Source organism: Scomber scombrus, chromosome 8 (genome assembly GCF_963691925.1).
Source record: "Scomber scombrus chromosome 8, fScoSco1.1, whole genome shotgun sequence".
Taxonomy (NCBI): domain Eukaryota; kingdom Metazoa; phylum Chordata; class Actinopteri; order Scombriformes; family Scombridae; genus Scomber; species Scomber scombrus.
In genome coordinates this window covers 18,335,686-18,361,115 of record NC_084977.1, presented here as the reverse complement: position 1 = coordinate 18,361,115, position 25,430 = coordinate 18,335,686, and the positions used below count along the sequence as shown (strand labels likewise).

General features: G+C 40.1%; 1 protein-coding gene across 2 annotated transcripts in view; it reads right to left on the bottom strand.

Annotated features, from left to right (window-relative positions):
* The window catches only part of atp13a3 (ATPase 13A3), a 35,722-nt gene that overhangs the window by 9,167 nt on the left and 1,125 nt on the right, over nucleotides 1-25,430 (bottom strand). For both annotated transcript variants that reach the window (XM_062423769.1, XM_062423770.1), the window contains exons 2-28: nucleotides 19,108-19,188; nucleotides 15,051-15,137; nucleotides 14,783-14,956; nucleotides 13,670-13,900; nucleotides 13,080-13,150; nucleotides 12,701-12,784; nucleotides 12,152-12,221; nucleotides 11,191-11,325; nucleotides 10,100-10,172; nucleotides 9,224-9,355; nucleotides 8,899-9,081; nucleotides 8,369-8,526; nucleotides 6,565-6,753; nucleotides 6,134-6,195; nucleotides 5,415-5,565; nucleotides 5,166-5,285; nucleotides 4,946-4,963; nucleotides 4,317-4,470; nucleotides 3,594-3,714; nucleotides 3,196-3,320; nucleotides 2,409-2,569; nucleotides 1,420-1,548; nucleotides 1,203-1,282; nucleotides 949-991; nucleotides 734-843; nucleotides 271-367; nucleotides 81-153 (exon numbers count right to left, since the gene is read on the bottom strand). In XM_062423769.1, the coding sequence (XP_062279753.1) occupies nucleotides 81-153; nucleotides 271-367; nucleotides 734-843; nucleotides 949-991; nucleotides 1,203-1,282; nucleotides 1,420-1,548; nucleotides 2,409-2,569; nucleotides 3,196-3,320; nucleotides 3,594-3,714; nucleotides 4,317-4,470; nucleotides 4,946-4,963; nucleotides 5,166-5,285; nucleotides 5,415-5,565; nucleotides 6,134-6,195; nucleotides 6,565-6,753; nucleotides 8,369-8,526; nucleotides 8,899-9,081; nucleotides 9,224-9,355; nucleotides 10,100-10,172; nucleotides 11,191-11,325; nucleotides 12,152-12,221; nucleotides 12,701-12,784; nucleotides 13,080-13,150; nucleotides 13,670-13,900; nucleotides 14,783-14,956; nucleotides 15,051-15,101 (2,995 nt within the window). In that variant the 5' untranslated portion in view covers nucleotides 15,102-15,137; nucleotides 19,108-19,188. The remainder of the gene's footprint in view (nucleotides 1-80; nucleotides 154-270; nucleotides 368-733; nucleotides 844-948; nucleotides 992-1,202; nucleotides 1,283-1,419; nucleotides 1,549-2,408; nucleotides 2,570-3,195; nucleotides 3,321-3,593; nucleotides 3,715-4,316; nucleotides 4,471-4,945; nucleotides 4,964-5,165; nucleotides 5,286-5,414; nucleotides 5,566-6,133; nucleotides 6,196-6,564; nucleotides 6,754-8,368; nucleotides 8,527-8,898; nucleotides 9,082-9,223; nucleotides 9,356-10,099; nucleotides 10,173-11,190; nucleotides 11,326-12,151; nucleotides 12,222-12,700; nucleotides 12,785-13,079; nucleotides 13,151-13,669; nucleotides 13,901-14,782; nucleotides 14,957-15,050; nucleotides 15,138-19,107; nucleotides 19,189-25,430) is intronic.

Genomic DNA, 25,430 nt, shown 5'->3' with positions numbered 1-25,430 from the left:
GTGGCGCAGGAATGTTCAGATAAAAAAAGCAATGGTTAAAAAAAACCTTATATTTGTTACTTAATGTATCTTATACTTACTGGTAAAGACAATGAGGAGGATGATGGCAATGTCAATGAAGAGGAACTGGAAGTCTCCAAGGTTACTAAGAATCTAAGAAGGAAAAAAAAGTACAGATCAGAGACTTTGTTGAGTGAAGTCTACATGGCATTTACTGTATTTCTGATGAACTCTACTGGTGCTAATTATTGTGCAAGCAGAATTACGTACAGAGTAAAGGAGAGTGACACTGATATACTGGATGATGCTGTAGAGGGCCATGAACTTGAACACACAGAAGGAGGTGATAAGAGCAGCACGGCCCTCCCTGGTAAATAAAGAAAGACAACATAAAAACCCATAAGACGACAAGTAAAATTCATGTCAAGCATCTCTAAAAACACACAAACACTTAAAAATCAAGAAATCTAAAAGCTTTCCCTAACCCTAACCTTAAATTTGGTAAATTAAAATGTTGGAACTTTAAATCAATTTCAAGACACAATATTCAAAAATCTTGGCATCTCAAATAATCAGCATAATAATATAATTACAATTAATATATTCAACTGTTATGTGGTGAGATGAGTTGAAGGAAGATGTAACCTGAAAGGGTTACTACTGTAGCTCACTTTGACCATTTCTATTTTTTATGATGTACGTATATATTGTATAGTATGCAAATAAAGAAAACCTGATGAGGCTGGGGACACAGGAGATGTTAGGCGTCCTGGAGGTGAAGGGAGAGGCTACAGAGGCCTCAAGCTCTGACAGAGAGATGCCACCATGAGCCCTCTTTAAAGCCTGGATGAAGGAAGAAAGAAAGATAGCATATGTACTAACCGGTATCAATTTATGTCCATTTCAATGTGTCAGTCAAACATTTATTTGCATGGTGGCACTACATACCCCGCAGTCGTTTGCTCCGTCTCCGCACATACCCACAAAGTAGCTGTGAGAGACAAATAAAAATCAGAGACTGTGCTCAATCGTCCCATATTTTACATTTAAAATCTCACACAGTTTCAAACCTCACGTTTTCAGCCACTTATGTTTGAATTCTTTGGTTACATTTAACTTCTAACACTTCTGCAGGTAATACAACTGCAATGAACTTTGGAAAACTTGACTTTCAAAGTCATATGTTGGACATGAATACTCACTCTACACCCTGCAGCGCCTCAATGAGCTGGGTTTTCTGATCCGGTGCCATTCTTGCAAACACTGTCCCGTGCAGCACCAGCTACAGGGCAGAGCACATGATCATAATAGACATTACGTATTATTACAACCGTCATCAAAGAAAAGTAGCTGCAACTTGAATATTTCTGCTCCAGTTAATGAAAAGAGATGTCCAACCTCATTTAAGAGACCTCATACCTTTTGAAGCATGTCGGTGAAATGCTCTTCAATGACCGCAAATGATTTTCCATTCATAGCAAAGTGGTACAGCTCTTGCCTTTTGGGCTCGTCTACGTGACACACGTCCTCCAGGCTGATGTTTACTTCCTTTAATGAAATAAAATGATGGATCAGAATCAAAACAATGGAAAATACCAATATATGGTAGCTTCAATAACTAGTTTGTTGCATCAACCTCTCAGACAGTGTCAACAACTATTACCTTATCATTCAACTGCTGTATTGAAATGAATTATATCATCCAAGGGCTTCAACTTTTTAATGGTTACACAGTAATAATACAAAATATATGAGCAAATGCATGTCCTAACACAAGACTAAAATTATCTCTAAAAGAGATTGAGATTGCAAATTTTAATTAACGTTTGTTTTGTCGCAGCAAGCAAAGCAAGTTTAAATGAATACTTTTAAATTATCTTAGGGTTAAAATCCCCTGTGTGCTCATCTCATCTGTAAACTGCTGGTATAACTGACTGATATCCATTGTTTGAACATTGGTATGGATGTCACTGCTGTGACAGCACGGCTTTGAAGACAACAAGTGTAGCTTCTTCTTTTCTTTTTGTGGACAAAAAACCCTTCTGTCAGAGAAAGTATCAAACCACCTACTAATATTGGCAAAGTTTGTTTTGCCTTTTGTTGGACCAACAATAAAAGGAAATGGCAGGAAAGTTATGTTCCTTCCTGCTGAATAGGTGCTATGGGACACTTTGGCTCTGAAAGCAACCTTTCTAAAGCTATTTCACATGCCGTGTTGTGATTACTGTTTCAGCGGCCCCCAAACAACCTGGATTCAGTTTCAGAGGCTTTCCTCCCTGCCAGGAATAACATTTTGTGGTATGCATTGTTGCGAACAATGGGTAAAATTGTTTTTTCACCCCATTGCTGAATGCAGACGTGTGTATGTTTTGTGTTGGTGTAAGTATTCATTTGCCTTATCGCCTCACCTCCAGGCGAGATGTCTTGCTTGGTTTGTCGGCGTATCTCCAGGTGATTTTGGCGGCCTGTCCGTCATGGGGGGGTAGGGCATCTGCAATTATAACTGTGTCCTGAGGAGGGATCATTCCACAGTCTCGAGCCACCGAGATTGCTGTCAGCATGTTGTCACCTGCAAAACGAATGAGTAAGCATTTTTCTGCTTTATTTACACAGATTTTTCCTTAATCATATTCCATTTCAAACCACTAACATACCGGTAAAATGACTTTTTTTTGACTACCCAAAGCAGCCTATCGATAGCGATAGACTAGGATGATGACACAGTACCAAGTTAGAAAACAAACAAAGCTTTATGTGTTTTTTTATGCCACTCTAATATAATTGCTTTGAAAACCCCTGCTCAATATCAAATGAAGGGGGAGGTGATTGAGTTTGGAAAAAAAATACAAAAAAATCAACAGGTTGCAGAGAGAAAGGCTTGCCCAGAAAAAGCATCTAATGTTTGTTGATCATAAATCATTTTCAGCTTCAGTGTGAGATGTTTTCTGTTTTCTGTCTTTCTGCTCGTCCAAACTCTCCATAAAGATACGCAAAACCCTCGTTTAAATACTGCTGTCTCCACCCTGTTGCACCTGTTTTCACTTACGCAGTTATTCTTAGTCGATCACCCGCAAAACGCACGCAAACGAGACGCGCAATCTATTTCAGTGCACACCTAATTTAGTACCCACTATTTGGGATCTTAGTAAATCAGGCCCTATGTGTATATGTTCATATATGTGAGCATGTTCTCACCGGTAACCATGACAGTGCGGATGTTGGCTCGGTGGAGATCTTGCAGTACTGCTGGGGTTTCTGCTTTCAGCTTGTTCTGCATGATGATCAGACCCAGGAACTCCATGTTTTTCTCAATGTGATCCCTAGTTCAGAGGAAGATGCATATACATTCTTACTTATAAACCAAGTCCAAAAACCTTCAAAAAAGTATTTGGGAGCCACATACTATTGCTCCAAATTATTATATTGTTTAGCGTAAGTTATTATTCATTTAAACATTTTGAGTACACAAGAGGCCCGTCAACCCAGCAACGTGGGTGTGTCACTGTTTGATTGAAGCATGCTAAAAGAGCAGCAATAATCCTGAGCTTTAAAATCAAAAGGTCACAGACAACAATATCCACAGTATACACTACCTGCTGATGTTCTGGGCTTTGTGCCAGGAGACTTTCGATTCAAGACGACGGTGAGCCAGAGCTATGACCCTGAAACCCTGCTTGGTATAGCTTTCCAAAATCTCTGCAAAATTGTCTGGCACTGCAAAGAGACAGGGAGAAAGTGGAGAAATAAGTAAAGTCATAGAAGAGCAGTAACAGCAGTAGAGACTCATTCAACTTCTATGTCTTTAAATGCTTTGGTCAGTGGTAGGAGGCTGTTTACAAGAATCTGGCCACCACTTGCATGGCAAAAACAAGCTAATAAGTCTTGGGCTTACAGTATTAAAATATTGGTTATACCAGGATTGGATGAAAGTAGTGTGAGGGGTGGAGAAAAAAAAGTAGAGAATCTGTTTTGGTGGAAGTTGCCTAATTGGATCAATAGTTTGCTTCAATGCCTTACAATGAACTACTATTTTCAGCCAAAACATAGAAACCATTGTAAGCACTTGTAACATTGTTAATCCAGTTCTGCAACCTGAACTAATCACAAGGTACTTGACATGTTGTCCAAATCCCCATACCAACAGGAAAGCCGTTTTTGAGAGAGTAACTAACAAATAAGCAGAACTGAAGAAAAAGAAACAAAACTCACTGGTTCTCATTATACTTTGATGTACTGCTAAATCTCACCGCTTTAGCAGCTGAGTGGGTTTCAGTTAAATGTACCACCATAACAATTCCAGTAATTTGACATCTCACCTGTCTCTTTCTTGCAGAGACTCGCCACCACCTCTGGTGCCCCCTTCATGTAGGCATCCATACGTTTTTCCCCCAGCAGACGAGCCACCACACTCATCCTCTGGAGTGCTGAGGAAAAAGGGAACTGGCGCACGATACCTATCTCATACGCTGACTGCACATGCACACACAAACATATGATAACATCATCAACAACATTGAACGGATTCATTCAAAAACAATGACATAAAATATACAGATAATATACAGATATATACAGATATAACACAAAATGAAATAAGTGCTCGGTTGACAAAATCATGAACTCTACACAAATTAGATTCTCTCACTAAGACTGACAATATTCTTTAAAAGCCGGAATTTAAAATTAAATCTAAATGAAATGTCCGACATTAACAATTGAAATTATTTATTGATTTTACAGTTCTTTACAAGTGATCGCCTGATGCCCAAAAGCTTCTTAAGGCTAAGATGATCTTTTTCCCATCTTGGTCCGTTTATAAATCTATGGGCTAAGATCATCTAGTCTTAAAGTGCTTTTGAGAGAAGGGGCCAGGCTGAACAGTTGAACAGGTAAAAAAGAGGAATTTGTTGAGTGCATTTAAAAAAAAAGAAAGCCAACTACTTACCGACAGCTCATAAAGTTCCTAGAATGACAAGAGTAAAGTGGGATAAGTTGAGGAAAAACTATATGTCAATAACAAACCCATAATTCAAATTTGTTAATAATGTAGCTGTTGTATTGCCATGACTGTAGTGTCTATCTGTGTTACACTGAGGAATACGAATATGCTGGTTTTCAGTGAAGACCTTTTGTTATCTTGTTAAACAAGTGAGTTCTGCACGTACCATGTCCTGTTCTGGGGATACGGCAGGTTCTGGGGGCAACAGCTGCTTTGGGGGTCGAACCACAGTTGGCATGATACGGTTGTGAAGAGATGTTTCCTCCTCAGTGGCCTCCTCCAGGATCTGGGCATACAAAGGTTTTGGTAGGGATCAGAAAAATGAGCATGTAACAGAATCCCTTGTTGACATTGCCACTGTTGTGTTTCTAGTCTTGCCATAATTATGCTTTTGGGAAGATACAGAGCAACTTACCCAGCCTGTAGCCTCAAACATTTTGAGGTCCAATGGGTCTCCAGACAGCTGGCCCTCTATTTTGGTGAGAGAGTGGCAGGTGGCCATGCAAGCCACAAACTGGGTCTTGACCAGATTCTCCTTGTAGGCATTTTCCTCTGACAGGTGGAAACTGGAGACGCAGGACAAACAGATGATGAACATGGACAGAAAAAAGTTTTGCTGAGACAAATAAATATGGAGATCTCATCCTCATGTACTGTGTGAAAACTACTAGTACAACACTGCACGATTATGGTTACATTTTGACTGATTCAAGACAAAGAAACATAAATTATGATCACACAATCAATAATTATCATTCTCAATTTGGGGGGGGCAAATCATTCAACATTACTGCAATATGTGAGAATTAGTTTAAGATTCACCAAGAAATGCAGATGTAGTAATTGGTTAAGGATTTAAGGATTGGCTGTCTTTTTGAAACAATACCAATCATCACTATGCTCAGAGGAATTTTAGCATTTTCAAGGGTTCAGAGCATTTACTTATCATTTTCAGTTTAATGTAAATTGCAGAACATAACAAACATAAGTGAAAGAGACCATCAGCAAGGAGATTATTTAAATAATGTAAGACAATGACTAAAGTTTCACACAGCTTTTGTGGGATGAAGCCAAAATGCTTCAACGTGGATTGCTAGTTACATATTTACTACACTGGAGTAAAAACAATCTTACCTGCCATTCTCAACTCTTTGGACTCCCCATAAATCTAATCCATCTTCTGTAAGAGTTCCAGTCTGGAGGAAGACAGATGTAAGAATACAACTGAATTCAACTGAATTAAATCATGTCAATCTTTATTGTCACACAACCAGAGGCAGGTGGCAGTAGTTGCTTCTTCTTAAGAAATGACACCTGCCAAACCTTAACATCAACAGCATCACTCCAATTGCTTGGTTACTCAAAATGTTCTCATCCTACCACTGTTCATATCACTTTATGTTTCTGTAAATTCTGTTTATTTTTGGGTGTGCGTCCTGTTGAAAACGTACATACATTTACATATTTAACTTTTTAAACTGTTCTTCTTCATTAAATATGGAAGGTTAGTAGTGTTGACTATGTGCCTGGCGAAAAACAGCAATCATACAACCGCTAGTACCCACCTTGTCAAAGCAGACCAGATTGATCTGCCCGCAAATATTAATCCTCTGTGGGCTAATGCAGAAAATGCCAATGTGTTTGAGGCGTCGCTGGGCGTACACAATACCAGCTGTCATGGCAGCTGGCAGCGCAGGTGGCACAGTGATGGTGATGATGTCCAGGGACTCAATGATGATGGTCTTTGCTGGAACCTGGGCAGGCAGAAAGGTAAAGGTTGTGAAACTTTTACATGTTTTATTATCACTGTAAATGAGCACTTAATTTAAACTGTTAGGGCTTCAGTGTTCATCATCCCTCATTTGTTCAAGGGGCTGCTGGGCATATGAAACCCACTTAAGAACTGAACAGTGTGGTATACTGTAGCAAAGTCTCTCTAGGGTATATTTTTCCTCTGATTGTTATGTTAACCACAAATCCAAATAGGTGATCCAAACTGACTGATCCTCCAAGTCTGAAGCCTAATGCTAATCCTCCAACAAGCCTCACAGAGAATGCAAAGTACTGTTTCAAACAGTTCACTTGCATGTTCTTCAACACAGTACTCAATAAATGTATTACCACACTGTATGTGTTGCATCATTCACAGTTCTTATTCTTATTCTGGCCCTTTATGAAAGCCCCTCAGTTGTCTCTAACAGGCAGTCTTAGTTTGTTTCTCTTTCAGGCCCCTTTCCTATGAGCCCTCTTCTGTTCTGATTGGCCAGCTTTACAGAAGCCTGCCAAGGGACAGCCGTATCAGAGTGGTGTTAAGTACCACCGGTGCAAATTCAATATTTCCTACTTTTCTGCTTCATTTTAAAAGCTTTTAAATGACTTAATAATGGGAAACGTTTATTGTAAAGAACAAAATGTGTTCATCACAGAATTAACAGAGCGCCATTAGCAGTTCTAAAAAAAGTTAACGTAATGTATGGAGATATTTGGAGCTCTTTGTTCAGTGGATCATAATGCAGGAATCGTAAGCGGAAATAGCCACAGTGAGGATGATGTTTGATGAAGAACTGCAGATTACCTGCACACCTCCAACAGGTAAACAACTGATTTTACTTTGTGTAATGGAAAAACACTAACAGCATGCCAGCTCAACTTGAGTCATGGCTTGGCATGACTTCCCCCAAAACCATGATGTTAGCAGAGTGGAGCAGTAAACTCACATGCTGTGCATATAGCAGATGACCATATACAGAAAGCTGTCAAGAGCTAGTGCTGGCTCGGGTTGAAAGTAGAAACCAGTGTTCAGAGTATTCACTATAAAGCTGGTGCTTTTTGCTCACAGGTATTACTTTTCCACACATTTAGTATTTATTTGATACATTTGCCACATTTAATATGAACCACTCCTGGAGAGCTACTGCCCTGCATGTTTTAGGTATCTCCTCACTCTAACACACCTGATTCTAATAATCAACTCGTTATCAAGCCCTTTGACGAGCCTCAGCTGCTTGATAACGAGTTAGAGTGAGGAGATACCTAAAACATGCAGGGCAGTAGCTCTCCAGGAGCAGGGTTGGAGACCACTGTTTTATATTATATAACTGAAAATAAGGACAAACAAAATAGTTCCCCTTTAAGCATCAGCCACAAAAGGATGTTCAATGGTCAACTAATTTAACTGTGAGATTTAACTGAAACTACATTGTGCAGCTGATACAGAAAAGCAGAGTGCATCAAATGTTTCATGGGAGGGTATAAGAACTGGTTTTGCAACAGCTATACTCCCTTGTTCACCTCCTTTACCTTGGTACAGAAACTCTGACCCATGCAACTCAGAACATCTGTTTAATCTGCTCTGTTGACTTAGATCACCTTGTTCAAGATGCTGAGGACGATGGAGTAGACAAATCCGATTCCAGCCACAGCCACCAGACACAACAGGAAGAGGTAGGCGTCACGGTACAGCTTGAAGTCGGTAGGTTTGGGGTAAAGTATGGAGCGCACCAGCTGGCCTTTGGCTGTGCCGAAACCTGGGTGAAGAAGTGGTTATGTTTTAGGTGAAGTTTTTGAGAAGTTTATACTTATACTTTCAGACAGGGATACAGGTCTCCTAACTGTGATGACCAAGAATAAGACATCCTGAATTTAACTAATATGGTTGAACTCCGCAATGCTGAATTGCTCTTGTACCAAGCATCGGTAGTTCTTTAAAGTTATTATGTATTTCAGTCGACTTTATTGAGCACAGCTCACTCAGTTGCTATTCGTATAAAGTGAGTTATGTCTCACAGTCAAATTTAAATATATGAAATCCCATTGTTGTAATAGTGCAACAGTTTAAATAGAAAGCATAAGGGACAATTAAACATTAGCATTACATCCTCGGACACAAAAACTCTTACCTGTGCGGACCACCACAGCCTTGACCAGTTCGCCTGTGTAGAAGCGGGTCTGGATGACGTGGGTGCCACAGAAGAGTGTGTGTCTCTTATGCTCCTCTGTGCTGTAGGCACTGTCAGCCTCCTCCCCCCTCTCACCTGGGACCGGGTTTGGGAGATTGGTCTTTGTCACAGGAACGCTCTCACCTGATGGAGGTTAAACTGATATTAGGACTGGCTTCTGGAAGGTTTACACTTTGTTATTTGGAGTCTCCTGTGGTTGGGATATGCCAAATAATTGTCTTGTTACCAAGTTCTCAAACTTAAATTTTCAGATTTCTTCTCTAACCTGTGAGCATGCTTTCATTGACAATGCAGGTGCCGCTGACCAGCACGGCGTCACATGGCATTATGGTCCCATTGCTGGGGATGACGATCACATCACCAGGCACCAGGTCAGTAGACAAAATCTCTTCAATATCTGCCAGGGAGGGGGTTGGAGAGGATAAATGCAAACATTAAATACAGACAGGAAGAGAGCAATGTGGGTAATGACAAAAATTTGAAAATGATGAGTATTGAGAAAGGTGAAAAGTCTGTAAATGAGCCAACAGTAGCAGATGGTGGATGGGGAGGAGGGGGAGGGATGAGACAGGAGATATTTTGTGTATCGGTTAGAGCCCCAAAGTCTTGTTCAGCACATCTCTCATTACTCACGCCCCTCTAGGCAGCAGGGAAAAAGCTGAGGCATCACAAGCAGCGGACAGTGCAGTAAATGAATGCATGAACTGTGTACAAACTTCTGTTGTAATGTTTTTCTCTCTCTCTCTCTCTCTCTCTCCCTCTCTCCCTCTCTCTCTCTCTCTCTCTCCCTCTCTCTCCCTCTCTCCCTCTCTCTCTCTCTCTCTCTCTCTCTCTCTCTCTCTCTCTCTCTCTCTCTCTCCCTCTCTCTCCCTCTCTCTCCCTCTCTCTCTCTCTCTCTCTCTCTAACTCTCCACCATAGCAGCCATCTAGAGGACAGCCAAAGTGGGGTGAGAGTGTAATTGAGTCTGGCCCAGCACAGAAACAGGAGAAGATCTACGGTCAGGTTTATTGTGGAAATCACTCTTCAGAAGAGCAGGAAACTGAATAGAATAATGCATGCTGTGTGGTAAGTCCACAAGAGAAAGAAGAAGAAATCTACAAAAAATGCAGAGGGGGACAAAAAAAGAAAATATTGACAAACCGTTGTTGGCTCGGCATACAGACACACGGACAATACTGTGAGCTGCCACCATATCATGAAGCATGACGTATTGCTGGAGAAAGGGAACAAGGAAAACGGATGAAATACTTTAAACAGCTTCTTGAAACCAATGACCACCTGTGTGACTGTAAGCATGTTTTGATCCGAGTTTGTGAACTATGAAGCCAGGGGCAGCAGACCGTGTGCAGATGAGCCTTTATGCTAGCCTGAAACACCTGGATTAGACATGAGCGGGACAGCGAGTGTGTCTGACGTGACACTGGGGTTTGAACGGGTGCGTAAGAAATGTGACTGCACCAGAGCAGTTTAGTTTGTGGGATGTGTGCAGTAAACAACAGGGACAAACACACACACAAACACAAGTGTTTATGTGCTCCTGTGATTCTCTCTGGTACTTGCTGAACTTTTAAATAGAGCAGAGTCACACTTCTGTGGCAGCCTCAGAGATGAGACAAAGATAAACTGATATAATGGGTTTTTTTTATAAAGACACCCCTGACACATAAATAATAAATAATACCACTGTAATTCTTACATGCTACTTATTTAAGTTTTGAAGACTGCTATACCTGCCAGATTATGAAATATCTTGCAAACAAAGTTCACATTTTGGCCTAAAATTGATGCTACAGAAAAAACATTTGGAACTGTCCTCCATGAGTATTCGTACCAAATTTCAATCTGGCCATTAGTTGTTGAGATATCTTGCTCTGGATCAAAGTGTTGAGGCGTATGGATGGACAGATGAACCAATATATGGCTAAACTCTGAAGTGGATGGGCGAACCGACCTTGCCATCCTTTGGCCCCGTTGCTAGCAGGGCAAAAAAAATGTATAGTTACAAGCTAAGTAGGCTGCCATAAATGTGTCTTAACATGCGAATAAAATATGCAAAAAACATGTTTCAGAAAATCTAAATTACAGCGACATTAAATATAACGCAGTCCCAATCTGTGAAATGTGAGGGTCAAATTGTGTGTGAACAAAAAATGTATCCCATTTCTCTCCAATGCCACGTAACTCAGAACTGCAATAAATATTGATATGGCTCTGATTAATGAAGGGCTCACCTTTTTGATGGTGTACAGAGAGGTAGCTATGGATATGACCGACATGAAAACAATGGCCACAGCATAGTAGTAATACTCATCGGCACTCCACAGGATCACACTGAAGAGCTGGAAGATGTAGAAAGGATTGAGGACCTGCAGGAGGAGACAGAGAGAGAGATTAGTCCTGTATGGCAAATACAGAGGTGATAGCATGAAGGTGAAACTGTGATGCATTTGAAAACAGAGATGCTTGAGGACTTGCCTAAAAGGAAAAAAGTGCCAATGATGCATTGTGGAAATTTAACTAAGTTTCATGCACATGCCCAGCATCAGTTATGTTACTGAAGTTGCTCGAATGTATTTTTTCTAATAGAGAACCTGAAGGATTAGGGTTTATGTACTCATCAGAAATAGAGCTCAATTGACTAATTCCATGCAGACATAATAATGCAAAGCTGTATCTGTATTTTTTTAGGGTATTTGGACACAGCATTGGTTTCTTTCCTTGAACTGAATCAATTACTTCTCAAGTATGTAAATGTATGTAGATAAGACCACCCTCCCAGCAATCTTTGAGGCACTTGGGAAAAATTGGTCCTTTTGCATGTTTCACAAAGTCTGCACTTTTGTTGAATAGTTAATTGAAGGGCACAAACTGTTATATTGTATCCTTTACAAACAATCAGTTACCTTTAAAAGCTAGAACAAATTGGTAGCACACAATCAGAGATCTACTATTTGAATGAATGAAGTTCAGACAATGAGGAAAAATGTCCGTAGTCCACAAATGAAATCACACACTATAATGAACTCAACTTTTCATAATGAAGTCATTATAATCTGGTATATAGGCAACTGTCAGTTAATTGTGCCAATATGCCTGCAAAAACACTGGAATGAGCACCTAAGTTGATAAAGTGTCTTTCATTTAAAGAAAAGTCAGACTATGAGAGAAACAACTGCTGCAATTGGGCCATACCTCTTTGATAAGCAGCTTGAAAACAGAAGGCACTTTCACTGCAATTTCATTCACTCCGAAGAACAGTTTCCTGTCAAGAGGTAAAACAAACAAGAGCCACATTCATGTAAGTCAAACTGTTTCTATGTTCAAGGTGTTTTAAATCAGACATTCATTTTTAAGAACACACAGAATAAAGCAAAGATACACAACAATGTAATATGAGGGTCAGGGTTTCCAGGTTGTCAACCTAAACACTTTACAAGATGGTTACAATGATTACTCTTAGGTTAGGCAGCTTTTAAAAACAGTGTGCTCTGTATAAATTGTCATTTCAACATATCTACACTGCCTTCTCCTGGCCACTCCTCCTCTGGTGAATCCTAGCTGAAATCTGGCCTGACTTACTCAAAGGTGTCAGGAAAATGCTGTCAGGGCATTACTGTTATATAATATGCAACACTAGGAAAACGTAACAAATGGTCCTGACTACCCTTCCACCGCAAACAGGTGTATAACTGTTGTACAAATGATCTCAAGTTTTGGATTCATCCTACAGACAGATGTTACCTGTACTCCTGCTGGTTCCTGGTCAGGCCTGCACTGTGCTCCGAGTGGAGGGTGGAGCAGCTGACTTGCAGATCTTCCAGGCCACTGTAGGGAGAATATAGGTTACAGCAAGGGACAAACTTGACATTTTTAATAACACTTAACAGTGCCAGCAATGCAAGTCCAACCTTGGCTACAGCTGTTTATGCAAACGCTTGTTTTGGCCATTTTACAGCTACTCATCAGTTATATGAGGCAATAATGATTACTGTACAGTAATCATTATTGCTATTTATCACATAAGCTCTTTATTTAGCCTATTGCTACTGCAGTAAAAAATGCTGCATAATAGTATAAAAATAGCTCAATACATTTGTGTAGAAAATCAAAGAATGCTTACTTTAAAACCTCAAAGTTCTGCACCTCGTCGTTCCAATAATACTTTGTGCTATGGAAGGTAAAATAGCGAATCTGAGGGAAACAGGAGGGAGAGGGGCAGGGGGGACAGGCAAAGCATTACTGTAATGTCCACACACTTAAAGCCAGAAAATAAGTCAGAGCACATTTAAAATAAAAAAACGACGACAGGCAGTTTGACAGTGCACCATGTAAAATTCCAATATTTCCCCTTCATTTTTAACGGAAATTTGAATGTTTGGATCAATGGAGGACACTACAGTAAATTTGGTTAAACTTGTTAGGTTAAGGCATTATGCAATGAATGTGGTCAATGGAGAGTAACCACAAGAATAGCAATGTAAGATACATTTAACAAATTGTGTTATCACTATCATTATGGAAATTTGGGATATAATCACACATGACAACATGGAAAACCTTCTGTCAACTTCAACAGACACTGAGGCACTGTTGCTAGACTGGCAGCTAGTTATAAGATTCACTGTCAGGGTGTGTTTGTAGTTGCTGTCAATGTTGTGTTCAGTATGTGTGTAAATACAGTATACTGTGGAGACAAGTGTTTTAGCCTACCTGTGTGGGCTGGTAATCGGCGAATCTTCTGATGAGCTCCTCAGCGGGGCTGCTATCAGAGGGGTGAGGGGTGTGTCCGTTGGCCAGTGACGGGGAGTCAGGGGAGAAGGGGCAGGAGGGAGAAGAAGGGGAGGAGGGGGAGGTGGTCTGGGTCTCCAGGCTGTGGAAGGGGTTGCTCCCCGGGGCCAGCATCACTCGAACCTTAGCCAGGAACCAGCGCCGGAACTCATCCTGGTCAAAAACACAAAAACTAAATTCAACTACTGAACTTTTGTGAACCTTAATCCCATAACCATCCTCCATTACTTACTAACACTGACACATGTTCTGCTGTCTTTAGTACATTTCTATCATGCACGTCTGTCTTAAAAAGGCAAGTGATCAGAGCAGCAGGTGGACTTTTGTTTCCACATTACAACACTGAACTGTATCTGGTGCTTTGCCTGTTATTTTCAGACTTTGCCTTACCCTAAATAATCCTAAATGTAATCTTCATCTTAAACCCCAAAGTCCTATTTCTGAACAAATCAAGAGAACAGTAGCAAAAATATTTCCATTGAAGGATATTACTCATTCTTCAACCATCATGAAATGTAAGCAACACACATAATCCGACAAATGGATTCATATACAGATGGTCAGGGTTGAATGCAAACAAGCAAGAGACCAACATAGAGAGACAGGAATGCGCACACACAGACAGACACGTACTTTATGGATATTGTGGTAATCCCTGTCTGCTTGTGGATGTGCCGTGTCAGTTACTGTGTCTACCCATGTTATCTTTGAGGTGCCAGAGGAGCTGATTGCAGTATCCAACCAGATCAGGAGCACCTGAGCCCAGAGCTCTACAGGATATTAAAGTCCCAGCTTCCAGCGTAGGCTCGCTATTTTCACTGCCAGCGCATGCACCTTTTTGCTTTGCTTAGCCTTTGTTTTATTTTTGCTTCACAACACCTGACCCTACACACACACATCCACATGAGCACTACTGATATCACTATCATTTTTTTAATTGATAAGACGTCAACAGCCTCTCTTAAGCTATGGATAAAACCACAATATTTTCTGCAAACATTAATGCATACCCTCACAGTTTAGTTTACTACTCACCGTGGAGCGCAGCAACACCACTTCGGCATCACGGGCTGTGGTACGGGTGCAGGTGGATTTGACACACCACTCTGGCATCCAGTAGAGCAGCAGGAGGAGGAAGCCCCCTGTACACAGCACCCCGAGGCCCACGAGGGCCAACCGCCAACGGCACAGACGGTAGCCCTGCAGCTCCTGAAGGGTGCAAAGATAGAAGTGGCACAGTCTTATGAGTCTCAAAATAACAATTCCCACCTTGGTGCTAATGCAAGATGAAAATGAGGCTCACCATCTCCTCCTCGTCCCCCTTGTTGAGGACCTTCATATCTTCCTTCTCCATGCTGCAGAACAGTTTGCCAAGCCCCTTCCTTAGTCACTGCAAACACAGCAGAAAAATGAGATGGAGAAAGACTTTAAATCAAGTGAAAGGTGAGAATGTCCTGTGAGAGGATCAATGGTAGCATCAATCTGACTGTTTGTCTTTAAGAGACACAAGATGAAATGTCCTGTTAAGGCACAGAAGCTTCCATCTTATGTTCTTGATAAGAGCATTAGCTAAATGCCTGAACGCTACTTTACAAGAGCCTTTGAATTAGTCAGTAGGTACGACCATTGTCAATATTTGGAGGTGAATAACACTGCAATGCATTTATCAATCACTCTCTAAGTCTTGGGCATTGGATATCAATTTTTTTCTGCTTATGTGAATAACAAGCTGACACATTTTTACCATGTATATAAAATGTTTGACTATGAGACAAGTATAAGTAACACTTTGTGATGTTCTGCTTAATGTTAAAGGTACATAAACTCAAAATCATTAAATTAATCATTAATATGTATGAATTACATGTGTTGTTGTACCATCAGCCCTTGAAATATCAAATTTCTGTCAATTCAATTGCTTCAATGTTGTTTCTTCGACTCAATTTTATAATCTAGTTAATTGATTTTTTCCCGATACTTTAAATGCTTTGTACATTAAATCAAGTGTATTCCTACATATAGATATAAAAGAAACTTTCAATGGCATATGGTCAATAAGGGGCAGATGAGAAGGGATAAAACTCTCTCTTAATTCTTGGAAAATCCTATTAAGCCAGTGTGAACTCTTCAACTGTCTGTGAGACAAGAACAACTCAAAAGAGATATATTACTTTCTGTTGATACAAAGAGTAATAAAGCTAACTGGAGGACAGTAGTTCATTGAAAGGACATGCTCAAACTACAACCATGCTTAGCCCTTTTCAGACAGCTGCTTGACCTCAAAACACCTGAGATTATCTCTTAAGTGTGGCAACATATCCATGCACAGACCAGCTGAGTCACCAAATGTGTGTTACCCAATATCAAGCATGTCTCATGTCTCCATTTCCTCCTCTCAGTTTTCTCTAAGGACCAGCCAGCTGTCAAGGAAGGCACTTTCTGAGAGTATGTGTATGTGAATTTTGCATTCACATACAGATAGTGTCAAAAGAAGAACAGGCCCTTGGAAATAACGGAGGTTATAGCTAATGAATTTACTGCGAGGCTAAATCAAACTGTGAGCAAGTAATATAAAATTAGGCAACTGGCATTAAGGTCAGGATTGATAACCAATACACTAAGGATACTCAGGACACTCAGGTTTCTGCTCCAATTGGTGACATCCCATCATGTGCTGCTAAGATGCCAACCCAGCTTTTGGGTGATGAGAGCAGCGTCAGAAAAACAGGTGAGGGAGCTTGACAGAGTTTTCCTATGGTGGTGGAGGTAGATGCGTCAAGCCATGCTATCAACAGCCACATGATGAGTGTTTTCCACTGTACAGCATGGCGAGGTAAAATAAAGCTGTGTATCGTGTTGGAGGTGTGCTGGTGTGCAGAAAAAGCATTAAGAATCTTCATATAACAGCTAACTGCGGCTATCGCTGTTCCTCCCTACAATATTTAAAACTACTCAGCTGACCAGATAGAGCCAAACATTTCCATATGTTGTTAAGTATAACATTTTTATATAGAGAATAGCACTGCTACCATAGCTCTGCTATTGCATTTCATTTCCTATCACTTCTCAATAAAAGCCCCCAGGTGGTTTGTTGGTGGAAAGCTTTTAATATTAATCAGCAAAAGCATGTAGGGATAGGTTTTCATCAGCAGTTACTTAATACAGCTCTGATATGGCTGAAAGCAATTAAGAGACAGTGAAATAAGAATGATATTAAATATTAGTCACATGAAAGCAGGAGAGGAACTAAACTTTGAGCCAGAGCGATTCAGTGAGAAGCTACAAAAGCAGTAGGAGTTGAACACAGAGAGATTTATAAACATTGTTTCTCTTTGGTCTCCAACACAGCCATTGATACTACAGCCTCACAGCAGGACCACAGCAGGCTGTGAGGCTGTTGTGGAAACCTGTGTCATCACGGCTCGGCTTGGTGTGCCAAACTGGGAACAACCATGAAAAAATAAAAAGCTGCTTTATTCGTAACCTCCCATCATTCCACACAAGGCAGGTGGGAAGTAATAAATTAGAAATGGGAAGCAATTGCTGGCTACTCTATGCACATGTTGGATGTGAATCCACAGCTAGCTAAAGGGTAGCACAAAACTTGCAGCTGCATGTCTGTGATTTGTAACAGCACTTGGCATGTTAGCAAACACACAGCATTACTGTTGAACATCACACTGTCAGTCCTGTTGAGTCAATACACTGTTTAGTAGAACTGGCACATCACTATACAAATACAGCTACAATACTAGTATACACCACTATAGTTTTCCAACTCAGCTACTCCTACGAAAAGTACTTTAAATTCTGATTCAGTAAAAGAGATACACAATCAGGTGACATATTGCAGCTGCAGCTAAAAGGTACTGGACAATTGTTCAATATCTCTTATGTTGTCAACAACACCATCATATATATGTCATAAGTTAGGAAAAAGAAAAAGTAAAAAATACTGGCGAAGGGATGGAGTATAAGAGGAAGAAGAGGCATTCAGAGCACAGGCTTTCCCATAAAAGTGCATAACTTGCACAAGGTAGTCTGCCTGCCAAGAGTATTACATCTGGATATGTGTTTGTAAATGGTCAATGTAAATGTAGTTGCGATGTGAATAATGTGCAAATATTTCAGGGGTTAAAATATATAATCATTGAGCTACACAGACAATCATTCATCTAGAAGCTGCTTCAACAGTTGAAACAAGGACTATGAAGGCTATGTAAACATCAACCGCAAATTGTCTGACCTGGCACTTGCATTTCCTTGTATTCCCTTGAGACCGTTTTTGCTAATTACAGCCAACCTTACCACTGATAAAAAATATACCTTCTGACTGATAGAATAATGCTCCAGTTTTGCCTCATGCAACTTCAAGGGAGCTTTGTTGCCTTCCTCACTGAAAACAATGGTCTTCCTCTGTGCACTGCTGTAACGTTGCCTTTAGTGTGAAAGCCCAAAGAAGCAGATCATGATACAGAGATGCCTTGCATCAAACAGAGAGGGGGCCAAAGAAAAGAAATACACACATATAAACAGAAAGGAAAAAAAAAACCATATGAAATGACACAAACACAGGGAGATCACAAAGGAGCGCTGGCTTGTCAAGGCATGGTAATCCTGTATCACTACCCCCACACTCGACCTTATCTGTCAGCTGCACTCGGCTGTACTTTTTCTCTGGCATACAGCGCAATATTTTGCTTAGGACCAAGCCCTTCCTAGTATTTTACAATAGCAGCCCCCTGGCCGGCACTAGGCAGTGGGTGCAGAGCAACAAGAACACTCCCTCCCCAATGTCTGCTCTGACTGGAAATGCCGACATCAGTGCATCATGGACACAGTCTTTTATGGGACTGCTGTTCTGGTATGGTGACTCACAGATTGCAAAGTATCAAGCTTATGCGGTTACTAAAATCAGAGACCGTTACATTGTCTGTTATGTTGGAATCATCATTCAGATAACAGGGTTGTGACCTCAGAAAACAGCGCTCCATAATTATATACTCAAAACAGACAACAGGCTAAAGTTAAAGCTTGACAGCTGACGGGCCAGACATTTTAACCCTGTTTGTGGCTCACATACCAATATGTTACATGTTAACTGGGGAAGGAGGCAAGTTTAGTTGTACTTTGACATAGACACATAATCTAGAGAAGGCCTTTGTCCCATAAATTCTTTTTTTACAAAGCAGCTTCGTTATTTAGGTGCTACTACAGTCTCCTCACATAGCTGCTCAGTATATTTGCAGTGCAATCAGCTCCAGGGGATTAACAACCTGGGTGTCTGGCTGAAAATGGCTACATATGCCACAAAAACTACTAATAAAGCAGACGTTTCCAGCTGGTTGGTGTGCTCTTACCTTGACAGCCAGGGACAAAATGCCCCAGGCAGTGCTCCACCCCGTAGTTAGCTTGCTCTCTCACCACACCAACCTGGAACCCTGAGGGGGGGTCACAAACAATGCACATTATAAACATATCTTTCTAAAAGGTCAGGTCTTTCCACTAAATTGACTATAGAGGTTAACTACAGAAGAGACTTCAACAAAATAGTAACATATTATTGGAAGGAAAAACAAAAATAGTTAATGTGTATTGAGCTGCAACTGAGGAAGTTTCAAACCTACGAAGTGATGTAAGACACTCACTAAAGGTGTTTACTGGTTTACTGGAGACAATCAACTGACTAAAATGAATTAAATTAAACTCAATTGTCCTCAAGAAACCACATTTGGAAATGAGTGAACTTTCTAATAACAAGTCTGAAGTGAACAACTCCAACAATAGACTGACAGCATCAAGAGAGTACAGATTACCATGTCCACACTGATACAGATCTTTGGGTTGAATTTCACGGACTAGACCAGACTAAAGTGTAACTGAAATGTTTTCCCATCATGTTAAAGTACATCTTCCTGTTCCCACCGGCTCCTGTGGACTTCTGTTGTTGCTAATCCTGTCCCGTGCTGACCATCCATTTTATGCTCCATTCCCAGTAATTATTTCCCACAGTTACTAAAAAGTCTATATAATAATCGTGACCTCCTGCTGAAACCGCAGGTGATGCCTCCTGACTACCATCAACTCACGAGGCTTGGTGTTCCCTTCTGGTCCCAATGCTATAGAAAGACAGTAATGCATCTCCCATCCTCTTCTTTCCTTCTAAACACTAACAACAGAATTAATGCTGAGTCTCCTGTTGTGAAGACGAAGATGACAGAAGAGACCACTGTTCTTACTGGAATACAGAGGACCCTGTTTGGGGCCTCTAGGAGTCAGCATGACTTCAGAGGTATTTATAGATTCATTCAGCCCAGCCTACAGCCACATTGTTGTCTCTCATTTGATTAGTCTGCTATTGTATTAATAAGCAACACTGGCTATTCTCTGTTGGGAGTGGAAAAAAACAGTATAACAAAAACAGAAAGTATTTGTAAGAAGATGACAGACGTAGAGACGCACACAGCTACCAAGACCAGATGAGTACCAAGCACAGCTCTTAGCTAGCAGGGAGCATACTATATGAAGTGATTATCTATGGACACAATAAATTAATAATTCTTTTTAGTGTATCATGAGCTCTGACACTCCAATTTATCAACTGAGCGCAAACTACAAGCAGCGATACATTAATTAACATTAGCAAATGGACCTTTAAATAAACATTTCTTTCATACGCAGAGCCGATGTTTGTACAGCCCTGGGCCTGAGGCTGCAACCGACGATTAGTTTCATATTATGTTCTTGATAAGTCATCTATAAATCGAAAGAAAATACAAAAAAAATGCTTGTCTCAATATCTTGGAAAACCAAGGCGATGTCTTAAAAGCAAAGCAAATGCTCAGAATCAAGAAGCTGAATCCAAACAATGTACAGCACATTATGCTTGGAAAATGACAATTTATTATCACAATAGTCGCAGATTAATTTTAATGTTGATCGCCTCATCAATTAGCCTAACGAACTTACAGTGTCAGCTTTATGTGGGATTTAATTTCAAATGTCACCCGATATCTTACGTGATAGTAATAAAAAGATTGTTGTCATGCATCACTGTATGGTAGCTTTAACTTAAAAGTAATGCTTCAAGTCCCGTGCTTGAATCGTTTGAAGATAGTAGTGTCATCATTACCTAAATATAATTTGTACAAAGTTAAGATCCCATTTAAGCAGCTGCTCAGCAATCACTTAATGAACATAGTACCAGTCCAAAGTTAGTGTGTTCAACCTTTTGACTGGTACTGTGTTTCATAAGAACCTGAACATGAGCAAAGCAAAACTACTGTATATAAATGAATAACTCTATGATAGCTAAGACTAGACATATTGTCCTTTCCCTTTCTGTCCTGTTCTTCGACGCACAGACAAAAAGGAAAACATGAACAATGAGCCATGACCTAATGACAGGAGTCTATAATTCATGGAAGCATTTGGAGGAAAGTGTTTTGTTACCATCATACTCTGCACTCAATGTGCTTTCTTTATCACTTCCCCTCCCACTCATGGGGTATAATAGCCAAGCTTTGTTCCACATCATGGGCCAATCAAGCTGTTTATCACTGTGGCCACTGGCTTTACTAAAAAATTGTATGACTACCTGCCCTTCCTCTGTTGTCCGAACCAAAACCTCTTCCCCAGCCAGCTTCAAGAGCCCACCGCCACTGATAACATACTGAACAATAAGTTTTGTTTTGTCATTAGTGTGGATATGTTTTTTATGTAAAAAGCTGTTAGACTTAATGAAAGTACATCAACCTCAAACACAATTCAAGCCCATTGTAATAAAAATAACCTACTCAAACTGATCTATCAATGAAGCAAACACCCATAAACTTGTAGGGATAATCCACACAGAGTATGGGCTGCAAATGCATTATAGATACTGATACTGTATGTTTTAAGATTGTTTGTGCATCGTACACTTGCAATCACTATCAAGTGAGAAGAACTGTTGATATTATTGGCTGTTATGAAAATGTGGTGGGAAAAGAGAACGAATGAGGACAAAAATCACCAAGGTCTCAGTATGCGGGCTCCATCCAGAGAAAACCCTATTAGAAATAATGGAAGGAAAAGGCTGGGAAAAACCAATAATCCTACAGATCCAAAGTTTTAAGTCAGACCACATGCTCTTGGATTAACAGTGGCATTGCTTGACAGTCTATGAAACACTTCTGATACCACTGTGCATGAGATTAAAACACGTTATTACCTAATAGAGCAGCTTTACGACACTCTATGACCCACGGTAGGAAATAACAATTCTAGGTGGAAGTAACAGATTATTCAACAGTTTCAAGTTTCTTTCATATGCAAAATTAAGTCGCAAATCTCATCTGTGTATCAGTGCAAACTCAGATGAAAGATGCAAATCAGATGAAATTGATTACAATCTTAACTTCCGGTACGACAAATGCACGAAGGGAAGAAATGTAACTCAATCTGTGCTCTCACTGCCAGATCCCAATCTAACAGGTCCCAAAGAAGGTTTATGTTCCCATCTAGCCCCACACAGACTTGAGATGCAGTCAGACAAGGGGCGACCTTTGGGATGCTATTGCCTGGAGAATGACAGGATGCTGTGATATCATGCTACAAGCTAATAGAGCAAATGGAAGTCTTCCAAGTAATTCCAAAGAAAAAAATGGTGCTTTTGAGGCTTTTGGTGATGAATAAGAGTTTAATATGTCCAAAAATCATAGGAGTCAGGTTTTCAGCTGCTGTTTCTCATCCAGTTTTGCAGCCTCAAAACGAATCACTGAGAGATGAAACACGTCACTACAAGTCTCCCTGCAACATCACACTATCGGTCAATCAGGATCATTAATCTGTAGACTCAAACTGCATGCAGGTTCCTAAGGAATTAAAGGAAACAGTCTAAAAAAAAGTCCTTGGTAAAATGTTTGAATAAACTCTAAAATGAACACGTACCAGAGTTGCTGGACTACACAACTTTAAAACAGAAGGGAAACTTTGATCCACAATGAACTCAGCGTTATCTGATGAACAAACGACTCTGTCCTCTGGTTTGCATTACTGTGTTAAATTTCACAGTTGTTTCTATTTTCATTCCAAGTGTTTCTTCTCACTTCCATTGATAAAGGCTGCAGGTTTGTCTTGGTCTTGTTGGAAACAAACCGCTGGGCCGGTACTAGAAAGATCAGTTTCTCTATCATGCTGCTCTGGAGCTCCCACATCAAACAGTGCTGGGCTGTTGAGAGGACTTTTACCATGTCAGGATAGTTCTCATCTCAACTCTAAATCAACACTGGCAGGCCTTCCATCGCAGGCTGCTGTGCTTAAGTGCACCTGTGAAAAGTCTTGAGGCGTTGGTTCAAAGGCCCGTGGAATACTGGCGCCTTACTTCTTAACTTGAGACTAAACCATTTCCAAATCTTCAGCTTGGACAGAACCTCAAACCCTCCCACAGAAAAGTTCAAAGTTCAAAGGTGAAAAGTGCAGGTTCAATTCCTCAATTCCAGGGATCCAGATGATCCTATATGTACTACGCCTTTTTTTTTATTTTATTTTTTTTAAAACAAGTACTCATCAGGTTATTTACCCAAGTCAAACTGTCAAACTGAGTCCATAGACAAGTACGTCCTCTAGACACATATTTATAGAGTCTGTGTTTGTCCGTACTTCCTGGCCTTACTGAACTAAGTAACCAGCACATGGACACAAATCTTAAAACGTTCAGGCTAATCTCTTATTAGTAGACTTAATTCCAAGTGAAAAGGAGCCACTCGAGTGGGATTTTTATATACTGCTATATCTGAGATCTGAGGCAGAGTAACACCTCTAAAGGAAAATTGGAAACCAAGCATGCATCATGTTAAACTAAAAACTATAGTTCAATTTAGAAAATGTACAAATAAGCCTCTGTGTCTGAAAATGCATCAATCCAAACTGATGTAAGACATGCAGTGTGTCTCACATCGATATCCAACCACAAATCTGTGGTTACCCTTTTTTTCTGGCCTATTTTTTTCCAACCAGTCTAATGAAGCAAACTCTTGAGCACTAACCTAAGCAGACATTCAAATCACACATATCTCCCACACTAATGTAATTTTTTTTCTACAACGATCAGGCCCCAGGTTCTCTCTCCTATCAGTGGAGAGAATAAATTAAATAAACCAGTACATTTCATGGAAACATTACCAGTCAACAGTTAAATCGGTTGAATAATCTTTTCAGCTCTAGTTTTTTTTATACTGTGAAAACATGCGAAACCTGAGCGCATGTTGTTTCACCAGTAGGGCATTTCTCTGACTGCTGGGAAAGCAAGGCGTGAGCTGAGGATATCCCAAAGTTTGTTAAATCTTGTTCAAAAATGACTCCTATTTTACACCAATAACTTATATGAATACAACAAGTCTATTTTAGAGGTACAGAATTCATCAGATATATTTCATCCAAGCAGTGGGGTCCAGCTTATCCCAGGCTTTTGTAACATCAGTCACATTATTAAAAACAAAGTTTGCACTTTGCACATCACATCTGAATCTTTCAGCATGAAGTCAGAGGCTGCTCAGGTTTATGGGTGTAAGAGGGACTATTTTATTCATGTCCTATTGGAATATAACACTGTGTGTATGGGTACTGTTCTCAACTCAAAGGTTACATGTTAATAAAAGCCACACAAACTAATTATCTCCTGAGTCTCATTGTGGCTGCATAGAGAGCCACAAACCAGCCACTCCACTGTCTCTGTTAGTAATATATGCTGAAAAGTGAATAAACAGAATACATTTGTCCTGAGCTGGTCTGCATGATCAGTATTTGTGCAACACAAATAAACTTGAACTAGATCAGGGCGTTTTTAAATTTGTCAGTGCTGCTATACAAATCTCTTTCTGATCCTTTGTTTACTAAACCCTTTTGTAGTCTGGGTATGCCAACCATGCAGAGCCTGCAGCACTAATAAATAAATAGCAGCCAGCAGTCTCAATTAATGACATCCACAATTACAGCATGTAGCCACAAGTAATGCAAGAATAACAACTCTAGAAGAGTATATACCAATATCCATTCAAGTTTTTACTGGTATGGCACATACAAATGATCAATGACACATTTACTTGTTTATGGCAGTTGCATCAATCATCTGTACATAATTAATTTGTGACAAGTGGTTTTAGATTAAAAACACTTGTATTCAGAAGGTCAAACTGCTGGTAAATCAATTATTAGGCAAAAACTACATAGTGAAAAAAAAAAAAATCGCCCAAACAAATCTAAAGTGAAGTAACAGTTAAGTGCCAAAGTAGCAAAGGATACAAAACATTTTTCAAGGCATACATTTCAGTACAGTAAGGCCAATCATAATAATAATGGCAAGGCGAAATGGAAGTATAAGTCAGCCTTGTGCAGACTGCCCTAAAAAACTTTTTATGTAAGAGGGCCACGAGTGAGGGAGCCCACCAAGAGACCTAAGACAGGAAGGAGCTACTGCAAACTATAAGAAAATAATAACAATAACGTTTTCATACTTTTTTGATACACTTCTTGTTTAGCCTTTGCTGCAAGATGCACACATTCTCTGTTAATGCAGCCATAACAAAAAAACACACCCAATGTAAAGTCGTAGGCAGTGTAAAGGGTGCATTTGCATTTCATAGTATTATTTCAGTAGACACAGAGGTGTAGATGTGCCTCAGGCTGTCAAACAGGGTGCTGT